The 14,683-nt window shown below is 32.8% G+C and overlaps 1 protein-coding gene and 1 long non-coding RNA gene across 2 annotated transcripts; both read right to left on the bottom strand.

Annotated features, from left to right (window-relative positions):
- Positions 1–1,935: 1,935 nt before the first annotated feature.
- Positions 1,936–2,992, bottom strand: LOC132733626 (uncharacterized). Its single transcript, XR_009626188.1, has 3 exons — positions 2,951–2,992; positions 2,507–2,627; positions 1,936–2,169 (listed from the first exon to the last, which is right to left on the bottom strand). It is a non-coding gene; the product is annotated as an uncharacterized LOC132733626 (long non-coding RNA).
- A 559-nt stretch (positions 2,993–3,551) lies between these two features.
- Positions 3,552–12,237, bottom strand: LOC132733685 (uncharacterized). The gene is made up of 11 exons (XM_060720349.1): positions 12,018–12,237; positions 11,425–11,658; positions 10,921–11,205; positions 10,091–10,327; positions 9,350–9,558; positions 8,918–9,091; positions 8,225–8,333; positions 6,428–6,658; positions 5,748–6,008; positions 4,932–5,142; positions 3,552–3,692 (listed from the first exon to the last, which is right to left on the bottom strand). Exons 1-11 carry the CDS (start codon positions 12,185–12,187, stop codon positions 3,552–3,554), a joined length of 2,262 nt encoding a protein of 753 aa, XP_060576332.1. The 5' UTR covers positions 12,188–12,237.
- Positions 12,238–14,683: the final 2,446 nt, after the last annotated feature.

Raw genomic sequence — 14,683 nt, 5'->3', positions numbered from 1 at the left:
CTTATAGTTTTACAGCTATGTCCAGTACAAGATTTTTCTAAAAGGGGAGATAATTCAAAAATGAGGCTTAACAGAGTTATGGGTTTTTTTTGCACTGCACTTCTGCTCAATGAGATCTATCTACCTACAATGTTTTATCTTGATATCTCTTATAGTTTTAGAGTTATGTTCCGGACAAAGTTCAAAGTGTTGAAATTAACAAAGGCCAATAACTCCAAAATTAGGACAAAAAGAGTTATTGTTTCTATGCACTGCACATCTACACATTGAGATCTATTCACCTACAGAGTTTCATGTTGATATCTCTTATAGTTTTAGAGTTATGCCCCGGACAAGATTTTTCTATAAGGGGAGATAATTCAAAAATGAGGCTTAACAGAGTTATGGTTTTTGCACTGCACTTCTACTCAATGAGATCTATCTACCTACAATGTTTCATCTTGATATCTCTTATAGTTTAAGAGTTATGTTCCGGACAAAGTTCAAAGTGTTGAAATTAACAAAGAGCAATAACTCCAAAATTAGGACAAAAAGAGTTATTGTCTTATGCACTGCACATCTACCCATTGAGATCTATTCACCTACAAAGTTTCATGTTGATATCTCTTATAGTTTTAGAGTTATGCCCCGGACAAGATTTTTCTATAAGGGAGATAATTCAAAAAATGAGGCTTAACTTGAGTTATGGTTTTTGCACTGCACTTCTACTCAATGAGATCTATCTACCTACAATGTTTTCATCTTGATATCTCTTATGGTTTTAGAGTTATGTTCCGGACAAAGTTCAAAGTGTTGAAATTAACAAAGGGGAATAACTCCAAAATTAGGAACAAAAGAGTTATTTCTCTTATGCACTGCACATCTACCCATTGAGATCTATTCACCTATAAAGTTTCATGTTGATATCTCTTATAGTTTTAGAGTTATGCCCGGACAAGATTTTCTATAAGGGGAGATAATTCAAAAACCGGGCAAAATAGAGTTATGGTTTCTTTAACACTGCCACTCCCCCTCAATGCCCTCTACCACTGTATGAAGTTTAAACAAATTATCTCCAAGGGTTTTCAAGTTATGCTCCGGACAAGAAAACGGACGGACAGACGGACGGACGGACAGACGGACAAGGCGCCGACTATATGCTCCCCCGAAATTTTTCGGGGAGCATAAAAAGCAGTTCTCATAAAGCCCTCTTGTCTAAGTTGCAAATTTCAAATGAAGTAGGAGAAAAGGTAAATGTCTGTGCATCTATGATAACCTGAGCAATATTTCAAAATATTTAAAATTTTAATGACATAAATAGCTTGCCTGCAAACCTGTTCCCATGTCGAATTCGGATGTAACAACATCGCTTGAACAGGGACCATGCATATCAGAGCTTCTTCCAAGTCACACTGAATAATTTCCCCTTGTGGAAGACATGATGTAGATGGCGCTGTAGGCGGTGAAGGGGTACAAACATCCTTTATAATGGCGGATATCTGGTTGAAAGTTTTACTCACATCAGCTCTTATGTAATAGTCGCAGCTACTTGTTCTTTGGTTAACACATAATGTTGTCAAGTGCAATTTTCTACAAGGCAAGATATGGTAAAAATAAACTTATCATGCATATACATACAAACTTGAGATATCAAGATTACATCGAAACGTATCAGTTGCAAACGCAATCAAATAAAATGCCAGGTGAATTATAATGTTTCAAGAAAGTTTCAATCACTATTTTACATCCGATAAATTTCAGCAGAAAACTTTTTATTTCTAGATTCATCAAAAGCAGTCATATACATGTATCCTGAATGGATTTACAAATTATTTTCGATGACACAGTTCAAGCCAAAACTCTAATTAATGCACCTCTGATTTTTAACATAAATATTAACTATTATAATAATTACGGAAAGGCAGTGCGAAAATGTTATATTTTACTTACGAACACACTACATCGACCGACGTGGATTCCATATCTTCAATTAATATTTGGCCAAGGTCGGCAATACATTTCATTGCTAGCTCCGGACTACATTCTCTAGCAACGTTATTGTTACTAGAGCAAGTCCCAACATTATCCAGTCCTTCCCGTATCCATTCTGCACTTGTCATCAAATATCTGTCCGTTTGATCCAGGCAACCTGCCGCTTGTTCCATTACACAATCGTATTGAGCCTTAGCTCTTGGTTAAAAATATAGAATAATGGTTTTGTAAAAAAAAAATTTATTTGGAAAAAAAATGCTTCTGGATGCAATGGATTTATATGGTATAATATCTCTCTAGTATTTACATCAAATGTTGTATTAAACTCGAATTCATGTTTACTTTGTATGTGTTTTATTTTACAGTTTAGTTGTGACACTTCCGTCTCTTTTTTGTACCATGTGTAAACGCATGTTACATTATGCACACTAATGTTGTATTAAAACTTAAGAAAATGTTCTTGCAAAAGATACAGGTTAGGCAATTTCTAAGACCGGTGATAAAACACAACTAACAACAACTAAATCAACAATACCTCTCACAAACTGTTTCTTGTCGTTCACTCAATGGCACAATATGAAAGTAGGTCAAGGCTAAGCTTGTGAAAGAGCGCAAGCAATACTGACTTTCTTCTAAACAAAATTGTCCCGTTATGCCTGTAACATATTTTGTGTCATGTTAACATAAATTAAATTATGCTTTTATAATATAATATGTATATAAGTATCTCAATAATTTTATATAAGTAACAAGAAAACAAGATAATATCTAAAACGCAAGAAAATCTTGGCAGAAACAAACTAGATTTAAATACATAGTTTAAATTTATTCTTACTGAAAAAGAACCATACGGATTACCAAAAAGAAGTAAGGCAATGTTATGTTTGAAATATTCCGTATGCATGTTCTAAAAGAAAGTATTGAAGACACAAAGCTAAAATCTTTATATAAAATGTAGTAAAACAAAAAGAGATCTTACTGGCCAGGTCAAAGTCTTGTCCGACAATGAAGTTGTCAGAACCTAAGAAAAAGAAAAGAAATTCATATATACACTTATTATCACAAAACAATACGAATCAGTATTTATCTTTTATCTCAATGAAAATTCGTGAAAATCGTTAAATTAAACATCAGTTTCTTCTCAAATACGTACGCAGATCGATTTCTAAAGTCTTAGATGCAGTGTATAAATAAACACAAAAGTGATCATGTGCTAACACAGTGCTATCTTATTTGGGAAAAAAACAAAATTAAAATTTTTTGTAAAAATTTTCCCTTTTTTTACAAAACACGGGTTTTATTGACCATTTTAAAACGTGAAATGATTCTCTGTTTAACGTTATTTTTATAAAAAGTAATTAAAATGAAAAAAATTTCATTAAGTATCAAAATTTTAGTTTTCAAAAAAAATGTCAAAACATTAATTTTCATACTATAAAACGAATCGCCCTTTAGGCGATTCACATTTAAAAATTTTAAAATCCCAAAAGAATTTTTTACCGGGATTTGCATTTAAATGTATGGGTTATTACAAACCCGGGGTTTTTTTCACAAATAACTTGAAAAAACCCCCTAGAAATTTACGTCCATTTTACAGCCCCTTTTCCCCCACAGTTGGCCCTTCCCTCAAGGGGAAACCTTTTCCAAACACGTCGTACTTCGGACTGATCCAAGCTGGCCAGGCAATTGATGTATTGGTTTATCATAAAACACAGCGCTTGCTAAAATAGGCAAAAATATACGTTGATGTATTCTTTGATCAAAGTACACACAGGACTTGCTTTAACATTAGGACAGCCAGACATGTTTATGTATTCTTTGATCAAAGTACACAGGAATTACTTTAACATTAGGACAGCTAGATACGTTTATGTACTCTTTGATCACAGTACACATAATTTGCTACAACTTTAGGACAGCTTTAAAATAGTGTTTAAAACTTATAAATCTGATGCTTTTACTTTACAAAATTATTGTTTGAATTTGAAAAGAAATAATTTCAAGATTCTTGTATGAAGAAAGAATGTTTGTATATGTGCTTAAAATGACAGCGCATAGCATATGCACACACCCATTTTTTGTATGGTTTTAACCGTATTTAGAAAAGAATAAGAATATTTTGTTCCGGAACATTTTATTCTGTTTTTTTCTATGTGTAGCTTGTTAGATACTTTGCCACGTGTCACCTTCTGTCACCTTTGAATTACAGGGACACTATATGTAACAAGTCTTTCAAGAATCAACCATTAGGCTATGTGAACAACAAATTTGTACCGTTTATATAATTATATATATATATATATATAAAGATATATTTCATAAGATTAAGCTTTATACCTTCTAAAATGTTCGTGAATGACATTAATTGATATTGAGAGTTTCTGCATATTTCAAGTAGATTATTTACATACATAATGAATAAATGGTGAAGAACTATATTCAATTTGTATTAGTAGTTGTCTCTCCTGAACAGCAAAAACCTAATTAATTAATTCAGATAGAAATGTTGCACTCAAGACAGTAATTATGTTTAATGATAGTTACTGATACAATAAATTTTATGAATGTTCAGAATATGTGTTAAAATATATGTTTACATTGAGATTGCAATTTTTTTTACATGATATATTTTCTTGATTGATACGATGTTTAAAAGGAGTTACAAATCTTTATATGTTCTAATGTGTTACCTTCTGTAATGAAATTATTATTATTATTAAATACAATGTTACGTGTATTCGAATTTCTGACCATTTTTCTAAAAAGTACAAGACTTAGTGTCATTAAGTGAAAATTAATATTTCATAATTTGCAACAATGACCTTTGAATTCAACCAGTCCTATTTTCTAGAGCAAAATCGTATAATTTGCTTAAAACTTATGAATTTAAAAAATGGTACAAAGTTGAATATACATAACAACAACAACAACAACAAATTAATGTTTGCCAAGTTGTATACCTTTGATATTTCGGTTGCCATGGAAATGTATGATGAACATTCATATATATTTCTGTACACTTGTGTCACAGCCGGTGGGTCACTGGGTACAACATTGCACGCTGAATTCTGTTGAACCCACGCAGATATCTCTGACTTGGCTAAGAGGATCTGGAGCGGGTCACAAGATGACAACTTTTGTTCTATACAATCTATACCTTCAGTGCTAGATCTGAATAAGTAAATAAACAGTTATTTTTATTGCATAATTTATATATTTTAAATTATAAGAAATATCGATAAGTATTAAATGTATTTATATCTATTGCATAGCTTCCTTTGCGATTTATAAATAAAAATTAAAGGTACATCGAGACTCAGAAATGATTTTTTTCCTTCTGGTGAAAAGAGCAAATATGTGTGAGCATAAGATTATTGTAATAATGGATTTAGAACATGTAAGATGCTTATCACCTGGAGAAAATAGTATCATATTTGAAATAAAACGTGATGAATGAAACAAAATTAAAACAAATTAGTATTTTGACTCTACACTTAAAATGCATAATAACTAAAACCTTAAAATTTGCAGAAATGCAAAAGAAGCAAATAATAGGCCAGCTTTCTGGTCACTGAGCACATTTTTGAAAACTGTTACATGACAAAATATAAAGCTTCTGTAAAATATAATTATTAGATTTTCTGAGACTTAATGGGCCTTTAATACAATAATATAAATATTTACTCTTGTTTAAAACTTTTTTCAATTTGAATGTTCTTAAAAGAGTCATATGTTGTTTCATCATTTAATAATTAAATAATGATTAAAAGGCATACTGGCAACTAAATTGTAAGTTGAATTGGTCCACGCATGACATCCAATCAAATATTAGACATTTGTTCCATTCTGAACAAATCTCTCGTTGCCATGGAAATAAGTCTGTGGCGTTTACTGTCGTACACCATTGCATCTTTGGGCACGTCACATTACCCAACATGCTATGCATTGTCTTAACTTCCTGCAGTAATGCATTATGGGTTGACTCGTCACATCCGGTTGTGCTTTCCATTAGACAGTTATACGTATCTTCAAGCTTGCTGTGAATAGAAGTATGCTAAGGTGTAATTTATTTAAACAAGTAATGATAAAGATAGAAGGGCATTTTGGCGTACGTTTCCTTTGGAGTTCCTTTAGCATTACATTAACATATTTGTTGTTATAGCACAAAAAGAAATTGACTTATAGGACATGTAATATCATTTACCTTTGCAGTGTCTTATGATTGTAATTCATTCTTTTGTAATACTGGCCTTAAAACCGTGAATATACTTTTTTGTGTTATATTTTTCTCAATCGCCATTCCATTAGATACAAAAGATTTGTAAAATTTTGAAAATCGACATCCAACTACATTAAACTTATTTAGAAAATAAGTTATCTTTAAATACAAAAAGAAATGCAAAATATATCTTATTTTTAAATTCATACGTTTAATACAAGATATATTGATATTTACCCGCAAACATCAGAGTTTTTTGTTGCAAAGTATGTAAAAGACCCAAAGTCTTCTAAACAAATGTTGGCCCTTGTTTCGTCGCAAGATCTTGGAACATCAGCACGTGAAACAGAGCATAACGAATCGTGCATTGTGTTGAAATAGACTATAGCGTCTGATATGAGTTTTTGTCGTCTGGCTGTACAAGAAGTTGCCCTAGAAACCCAGATGTCTTTGAAAGATGGATATGTTCTGAAATGAATTTAAATATAAATAACATAGTCGGTAACTAAACACTCACTCATTCACTCACTCACATACTCACTCACATACTCACTCATTCACTCACATACTCACTCACATACTCACTCACATACTCACTCACATACTCACTCACATACTCACTCACATACTCACTCACTCACATACTCACTCACTCACTCACATACTCACTCACATACTCACTAACTCACATACTCACTCATTCACTCACATATTCACATACTCACTCACATACTCACTCACTCACACACTCACTCACTCATTCACTCACATACTCACTCACTCACTTCACTCACATACTCACTCACATACTCACTCACTCATTCATTCACTCACATACTCACTCACATACTCACTCACATACTCACTCACACACATACTCACTCACATACTCACTCACATACTCACTCACTCATTCATTCACTCACATACTCACTCACACACATACTCACTCACATACTCACTCACACACTCACTCACACACTCACATACTCACTCACATACTCACTCACATACTCACTCACATACTCACTCACTCACTTATTCACTCACATACTCACTCACTCACTCACCCCACCACATACTCACTCACTCACTCACTCACATACTCACTCACATACTCACTCACTCACATACTCACTCACATACTCACTCACATACTCACTCACATACTCACTCACATACTCACTCACTCACATACTCACTCACATACTCACTCACATACTCACTCACATACTCACTCACATACTCACTCACTCACATACTCACTCACATACTGACTCACATACTCACTCACATACTCACTCACCAACTCACTCACCCACTCACTCACTCACTGACTCACTCACTGACTCACTCACTCACTCACTCACTCACTCACTCACTCACATACTCACCAACTCACTCATTCATTCACTCACTCACTCACTCACACACACACCTACTCACCAACTCACTCACTCACTCACTCTACCACTCATTCATATACAAACTAAAAAAATATATCAATAACTGAATCATGCAAAGATTGTGTTTAAAAAATAGAAATGTAGCTGACACAGTTATGAGGCTTAGAGTTCAAGTGCTCAATTACTAAATGTAGAGGGCGCTTATACACTAGAGCACTTGAACGCTAGCTGCGACGCAGTTTTACACAAATTTTTTTTTTCTTTTTATCAAATTGAGCACGTCCGCTTTTTTTTTTGCGAACGTATTTTGAAATGTATTTATCCCCGCAAAGCACGTGTATTATTATAGCGTACTGCTTAAATCTCAGTATAATGTGCAAACTATTTTACGCGCAATACATAATGAAATAAACCATTTGACAAGTTAGACAATGCATAGCTTCTTACTCCGAAACAAAATGCGTAATTTAATATAATGTACTATAGAACTAAAAAATGCTTTTTATGTATACAAAAAATGCATCTTTAATTTCTTCAACATTGCTCTAAAACATTGTTGAGCAAAATTACCAGAGTATCAAAATAAAATATTTTTATTGTTTAGCAAAAAAAAAGAACAAAAAGATACCTGCAGACAACTTCCTGGTCATTTAAACTCATGAAAGGGAAGTTACTGTAAAATTCTATACTCAGAGTGACTGTTCCGGCCGTCTCAACGAAACTACACTCGTTGGATTCTGTAAAAATAATCAACAACAAAAAAAGAATATTTCGGAAAAAGATAAATTTATACAAGAATGACAAAATTACATTGATCGTCACCTGAATTCATTCAAAACCATTTTACATCCAGGCGATAGTTAAAACGCCATATTTATGTTGTTTCTTTATCTATTTTCTGCTTCAGCCGGTGCTAGGGGCTTAAGTGATCTTATGTATTCCATTTCATCTCTTTTATCTCATGATAATGAGAGTGTATGTGTAGTTTTCACCTTTTTTGTCATTCCTCTATAAAAAAAATTTCCAGGAATTGCTAGAACTATTAACATTTTTTTGCTCTATGTACTTTATTTTAAACGGACAATTTTGATAAAAAGATTTTAATCGTAAACTTAATAAAGTACTGTATATAAATGGAAAACCGACAAGCCAAATAACATCTTATATCTGAAAATTCAGCTTCTCTAATTCTAGCAAAAATTTTGGTGCAATGGCTTTGGACAGCAAACAAATTGAATGAAATATATATACAAAATCCGGATCCTTTCTTACAACTTGCTTGATTTTTTTATTTTAAACAGTTGAACCACAAGCACAGTACCTGCTACTGTAGAGATATCAGATGAGGATTGTGTGTTATTACATGTCGTCTGCTGCATGAATGAAAAGAAATCGTCTACTTCCTGCATGTAGAGCGTTGCCAAACTTGGAAATGATTGGTCGGCTAAACACTGTCGGTACAATGACGTCACAGCGCAAATCATAGAGTTGAAATCTGGAAGCAGACGACACAGATATAAAGTAAGAATATACTAATGTTTGGAAGAATCCTTTAGTAAATACTCCTAAAATCGACTTCCTTGCAAAGTTCTTTCAAAATTCGTCCTTGAAAACAATCGCAAACGTGATTAGTAGCAGAAGCATATTTATCAAGTTCATGCTAACATTTTGCGCATCGGTCTTTTTCTATTTTATTTTCAGAAACTCAACAGAGAAATGCTTCACTAATTACTTACCGACACTATATACATACCTGAATAGGTCAGCAGACCATTGAATATGTTATAGCCATAACGTAATTTGCACTGACTGACACCAACGTACATGTCTTCCTCCAGCAATGTCAGATTAGTTGAGCAATTGTTCAACAACCACTCAAATGTGAACTGAGCTGGGACTTTCTGAATAGAGTTACAGGCATGCAGATGATTCTTAAAACAGTTGTATATTTTTTCTTGCTCTCTGAAAACATTCAAAGTAGGTCATTTAAAAATTTTATTTAATGATGTATGCCAACATTTTCAAAAGTACTAAGTAAACTATGCTCAGATGTTTTACAAATGTCCAATTGCTATTACGTATTAATGAAATAAAAGCAAACGTACAGATACGTCCCATAAAATATGTATTAAAATAACAATATTATTATACAATGGACGGTTTTGAATTCATTAAAGTCTACTGTGTAACAGTTGCATAGTATGACACTTATTTATTCATTCTTTTATCGTTCTTTTCCTCTTTCAGCATAAACCAAACATAGAAATGCTTTTTGAATTATGTACCGACACTAAATACATGACATACTAAGATACACGACAAATTCACTCCATCAAAGCATAATAAGAAACATATATTTATTCTAGAAAAATTAATAAGCTTTCATTCAACACCATAAAGTCAGGATATTAATTTACTTGTTTTAGTAAATACACAATATATCTCTCTTTTTTGTGAATTGTATCTTGTTCACATTTATATTTTCAGGACTTACTTGCAACGATCTGTTAACCCATATGCCACCATAATGCACTCATGTACTGCATTGGCAGAGTCACAAAATTTGTGCTCGACATCACAGACCTCTTGTGACCCGGATGCTCCTAGCTGATTGCATTCATAACCTACAAGATTCTCGACCTCTTGTGTTGCCTGAAGAATCTCTGAGAGGTCAGATGTGACACAAGCTCGAGTATGATACTGTGCACATGCCAGCATGTCGTAGGCAACCCTGCAAGTGAACAGGGCATGTCAGTACCCATTGGCAAGTCTTACATAAAGTATATTACACAAATTGGTTATTGTGGGTATTACTAGTACTTTCTGACTTAATAACTTTTCTTTAAGGCGAATTATTGTAAATCAGAAATAAACATAACGGGTGAAACCGACATACGATAAATTTACGTCAATTTACTTCCATTGCTTTTAACTTGTGCTATGAGCCCTTTATCATGTTTTGGTTTATCTTTTACATATTATTTGTAGTTTTAATCACATGCATGTAATATTCCATGATAAATAAATAAACTAAGCCAAAAAAACTTATTACCATATCACATAATCATTTACTTTAAGAATACACATTTTAAGGAAATCTAATATTTTTAAATGATTAATTTTATTCTCAGCATATCATTTTCATGACAAATATATTAGCGTTGAGTTGCTAATTATTACGACATTAAAAAAGTCCTTACGACAAAAAAGAAGAAGAATTGTTCATAATAAATAAGGAATTTTATGTTGTTAAGCCTGTGGTTTTATTTGCGTGGTGTGACACATTGATATTCAATATTTTAAATTTTAAAAAAGTTGCCTTACGAGCAGACTGTCTGCCATGATGACCTCATCAGAATGACGTCAACTGTTAATTTGCTCAGCAAGACCATATCAACACATTGTTTCGCTGTTTCAACATCACATACTGGATTCTGATTGGCTAATACTTCGACCCACTGACAGTTGTAAGAATGATTGTTGAGACACATATCTGACAATTTATCTAGACTGATACTTGTTACCTGTTGCCATGTCAACAAATGCTCGATGTTTGTTGCCATGGAGATTCTCTCTGTGGCAGCCATTCTTAATGTCGCGTTGTACACACTTTAAAAAGTATAACATTTCATTTTAATTAATATATTTTATATGTTCATTTATTTGAAAATTAGAAAAAAACTAGATTTAGACATATCTTATCATCAAACGTTTAATAAATTTCGTGACTATTAAGTAGCAATAAATACAAAAATAAAGAAGCCTTATTAGATATGAAAAAATGTAAAAAAATAACAGATTTGATTTGATATTAAGTTGTTTCCAAACCTGCACATGTCATTTACTGATGTCCATTCGCTAGCTGTCAAAGCTGCCAGGTATACTGGCGCAATAAGGTCACGTGGCAAACCGGAAGTCACCCCATTTCCGGTTTCGCTTGCACAGAAAGCAGCCGAGAACTGATACAATTGCATAAAGCCATTTGACAGATATTGTGGTATAGTGTCGAGCTCGCAAAGGTCAGTGTTATTGGTAATGCATGCTAACGATGACTTAACACCCCTAAAATGTAATTTCAGAATGATAATACATTTTGTAGAGACAAAGTTTTACAATTTGAAGTAAAACATATATCCGTTCTGTGAGTAATCATACATGAATTAATTTGTACAATAACTTCATTACGTTTCGGTTATCTAAATATGGTCAGTAAGAACAAATATTCAACCATTAGATTCAATTGTTGTCTTAACAGTATTTCAAACGTATAATACTAATTATTTAGAACCCTAGCTCACAGACAAATTCATGTTTATTGGAAAAAGGTTTTCAGATAAAAATGGTACATGTATTTTTTTGGCACTTTTTATCTCTAGTTCCAATGAAAACCAAGAATCATTATAAATATTACAACTAAATACCTGCAAATTAATTTTGATTGCGTTTCTATGGCAACTGGATAATCAATGATACGCATTCCGTCCTCTAAACACTGACTGGCGAGGTTAATTCTACATGACACTTCTGAACACCAAAGGTCAGAGGTCAATTGCATCTCGTCTGCTATCAAGGCCACCAAATATCTTGACATCCCGGTACAACGATTAAGTACTGTAGACAAACAGCTAAGTGCTAAAGAGGTTTGTCTGAAGTGGAATAAAAACAAGTTCGCGTGACCACTTGAGCTCTAAGTGTTTCTGCGAAGGAGAAAAGAGACGAAAAAACCCGAACACTTGGACATGACCTCAAAATAATAACATATGAAATAATAATTAAACGAGAAAGTATTTCCAATTGACACATATTTTTGTTGTTTTTTTCACTCGCATTAAAAGACAAGAAATGTGTTCGGGTTTTTTTTTCTTCTTCATAAAATGGGTCATTTCAATCTCAAATAATTTCCTACAAAGTAATTTATCTTAACTTCTACCGTGCTGCAGTAGTTTTATGAATTTTCAGATGTCTTATCTTTTAATATTAAAATGCACAAGAAGTGTAAGCTTTGCAATATAACACGGTCTTTGCTTACGCTAATCAAGTTACAGTTGGCTTTGATATATAATATTACTCTAATACCGTTCAAAGCGCTAATTAAAGTTTGTTTTGTTTTTTTTGGTTATTTTACGGCCTATTAAGCTGATGAGCCTTACCGACAAATACTTCCTAGATGGCCAGTGGTCAGCACCGTCATATAGTCTTTGATACATGACTTAGCCTCGTGTATATCACATGTATGTTGTTCACCTTCTATAATAAAAGAAAATAAATATAGCAATAACATTAAAGGCCCATTATGCCTAAGAAACGCATTTCTAATTTAATTTTCAAAAAACAGTTGTTTATTTTGGTATCTTTACAGTTTCCAAAAACTAACTCATTTGCTATATACATGAACCTCTTTTTTCATCTTAAGTTATATCGGCAAATTGTATTGTTGAACAGAGTCTGTTTCTAAGACATAATGAGTTTTAAATTGACATTATTTTGTCATAACTACATGTACTTAGGAATTTCAAAATATCATATAAATATCAAAACAACAACTTGTAATATTTTAAACGTCATACAATTAAGAACATCAAATGGCGACTGATTCTTACTGTTCTTGCAAGACAGCTCGTGCACTCTATCAAGAAGGGGTAGGTATGGACTAATGACAGAAGATAAGGTAGATCCACTCTGATCCTTGCAGCTGGTCACATGTTCTGTTATACATGGATGTTCCGACGTTAGATTGCTAAAAGAGAAAGGGAAAAAAATCATTTATAAAAAAAAGTGTTACTCGCCAGAACTGGACCTAACAAATTTTGATTTTGCAGTTTCGTCTGTTTTGGCATGTATCTTTTGGTATATACATAATTAGCTTAAACTCTGAGGTACAAGCGTTAATGAACAAACGAGTCTTATTGTAACTAGAAGAACATAACAGATTTGCATGATTGGTCAGCTTAAAACACAATTTGCAGCAGGATATCATAATGTTTTTGATCTTATATTTATTAAAAAATATACATTTATGTATGAATATATATGTAATGTTAGTTATATACTAGAATAACAGTTTCTTTCTGCGATAGTTAAGACAAAAATGAAAAGCAAAGTTATATTTTAATTTCCAATTTTCTGTCATTTTAGTACTAAAATAAATAAAAAAATACGTAACCATGTCATTTTACGTGTATGATCATTAATAGTGATTGTGTTATGATGTTGGTGTTGGTGTTACGGTGGTGCTGGTAATGATTTTATGCTGAAGGTCATGACGTAACGGTGGTAGCTTAAGTTTTTTATTGTAGTTGTGATGTGTGGTGGTGTTGGTGGTGGTAAAGATTATTTTATTGCCGAATTGGTGGTGTATTGTGGTGTTGGCCAAATTTTGGGGTTGTTGTTAAGGTGGTGGCGTGGTTGCGGTATTATGGTAATGACGATGGTGAATGTGTGTCTAGTGTTGAAAATGATTCCTTGTGTTATTTATCTAAAAAAAAAGTCCTATTGCCTGCAATGACTTGGACCGGAACCCTCGAAAGCGATATCCACGTAGTTCTGAAGACACTGTTGCCATTCATGTTTATTGCATACAGATTCTGAAAATAATAAATTAAAAGATTTTCAATACGTAACAAAACAACATTGATAGTACATGTACTTATTTAAGTATATGCCTTTATTTTCCAGTAGGAATATCTAAAGATTTTTATTACGCATAAACTATCCTTAAAAGCGTGTATTTAACCATTCACCTAAAGTGATATTGCTGATCAAAATCAAGGTAAAATATAAAGAATATTAGTAAATGAAATTTTACTTGGATGACTGAAAGAATAACGGTTTCAGACGGAGCTCGTTCTATTTTTTGCAACGTATAAACAATACCAGAGTTGATCTAAAGAAATGGATAATTCGTGTTTTGCTTCTTATATTTCTTATTATTGGGTTGAAATACGCCTTTTAATGGTATTTTAGTTATATATCGCCGGGCAGTAACTCCAAACTTCTCTAAATAAATCATACAAAATGTTTCGAAGCGTAATACATGTATTAAGGAACGTGTACCTCGCCTAAGAACGCGTTGTCTATAGATGTACAC

The sequence above is a fragment of the Ruditapes philippinarum genome, unplaced genomic scaffold, assembly GCF_026571515.1.
Source record: "Ruditapes philippinarum isolate M1 unplaced genomic scaffold, ASM2657151v2 ctg3741_1_1_1_1, whole genome shotgun sequence".
Classification (NCBI taxonomy): Eukaryota; Metazoa; Mollusca; class Bivalvia; order Venerida; family Veneridae; genus Ruditapes; species Ruditapes philippinarum.
The sequence above is the reverse complement of the archived record's forward strand: the minus strand, read 5'-3'. Positions and strand labels throughout refer to the sequence as shown.

What these genes read in the sequence shown, in the direction of transcription:
- LOC132733685 (XM_060720349.1), bottom strand. Translation starts at nt 12,187, where the DNA reads ATGTCAAGATATTTGGTGGCCTTGATAGCAGACGAGATGCAATTGACC. An exon ending in GGGTTAACAGATCGTTGCAA is followed by an intron (nt 9,559 to 10,090) that starts GTAAGTCCTGAA and finishes GAATGTTTTCAG; the next exon opens with AGAGCAAGAAAAAATATACA. An exon ending in AACTTACAATTTAGTTGCCA is followed by an intron (nt 5,143 to 5,747) that starts GTATGCCTTTTA and finishes TTACTTATTCAG; the next exon opens with ATCTAGCACTGAAGGTATAG.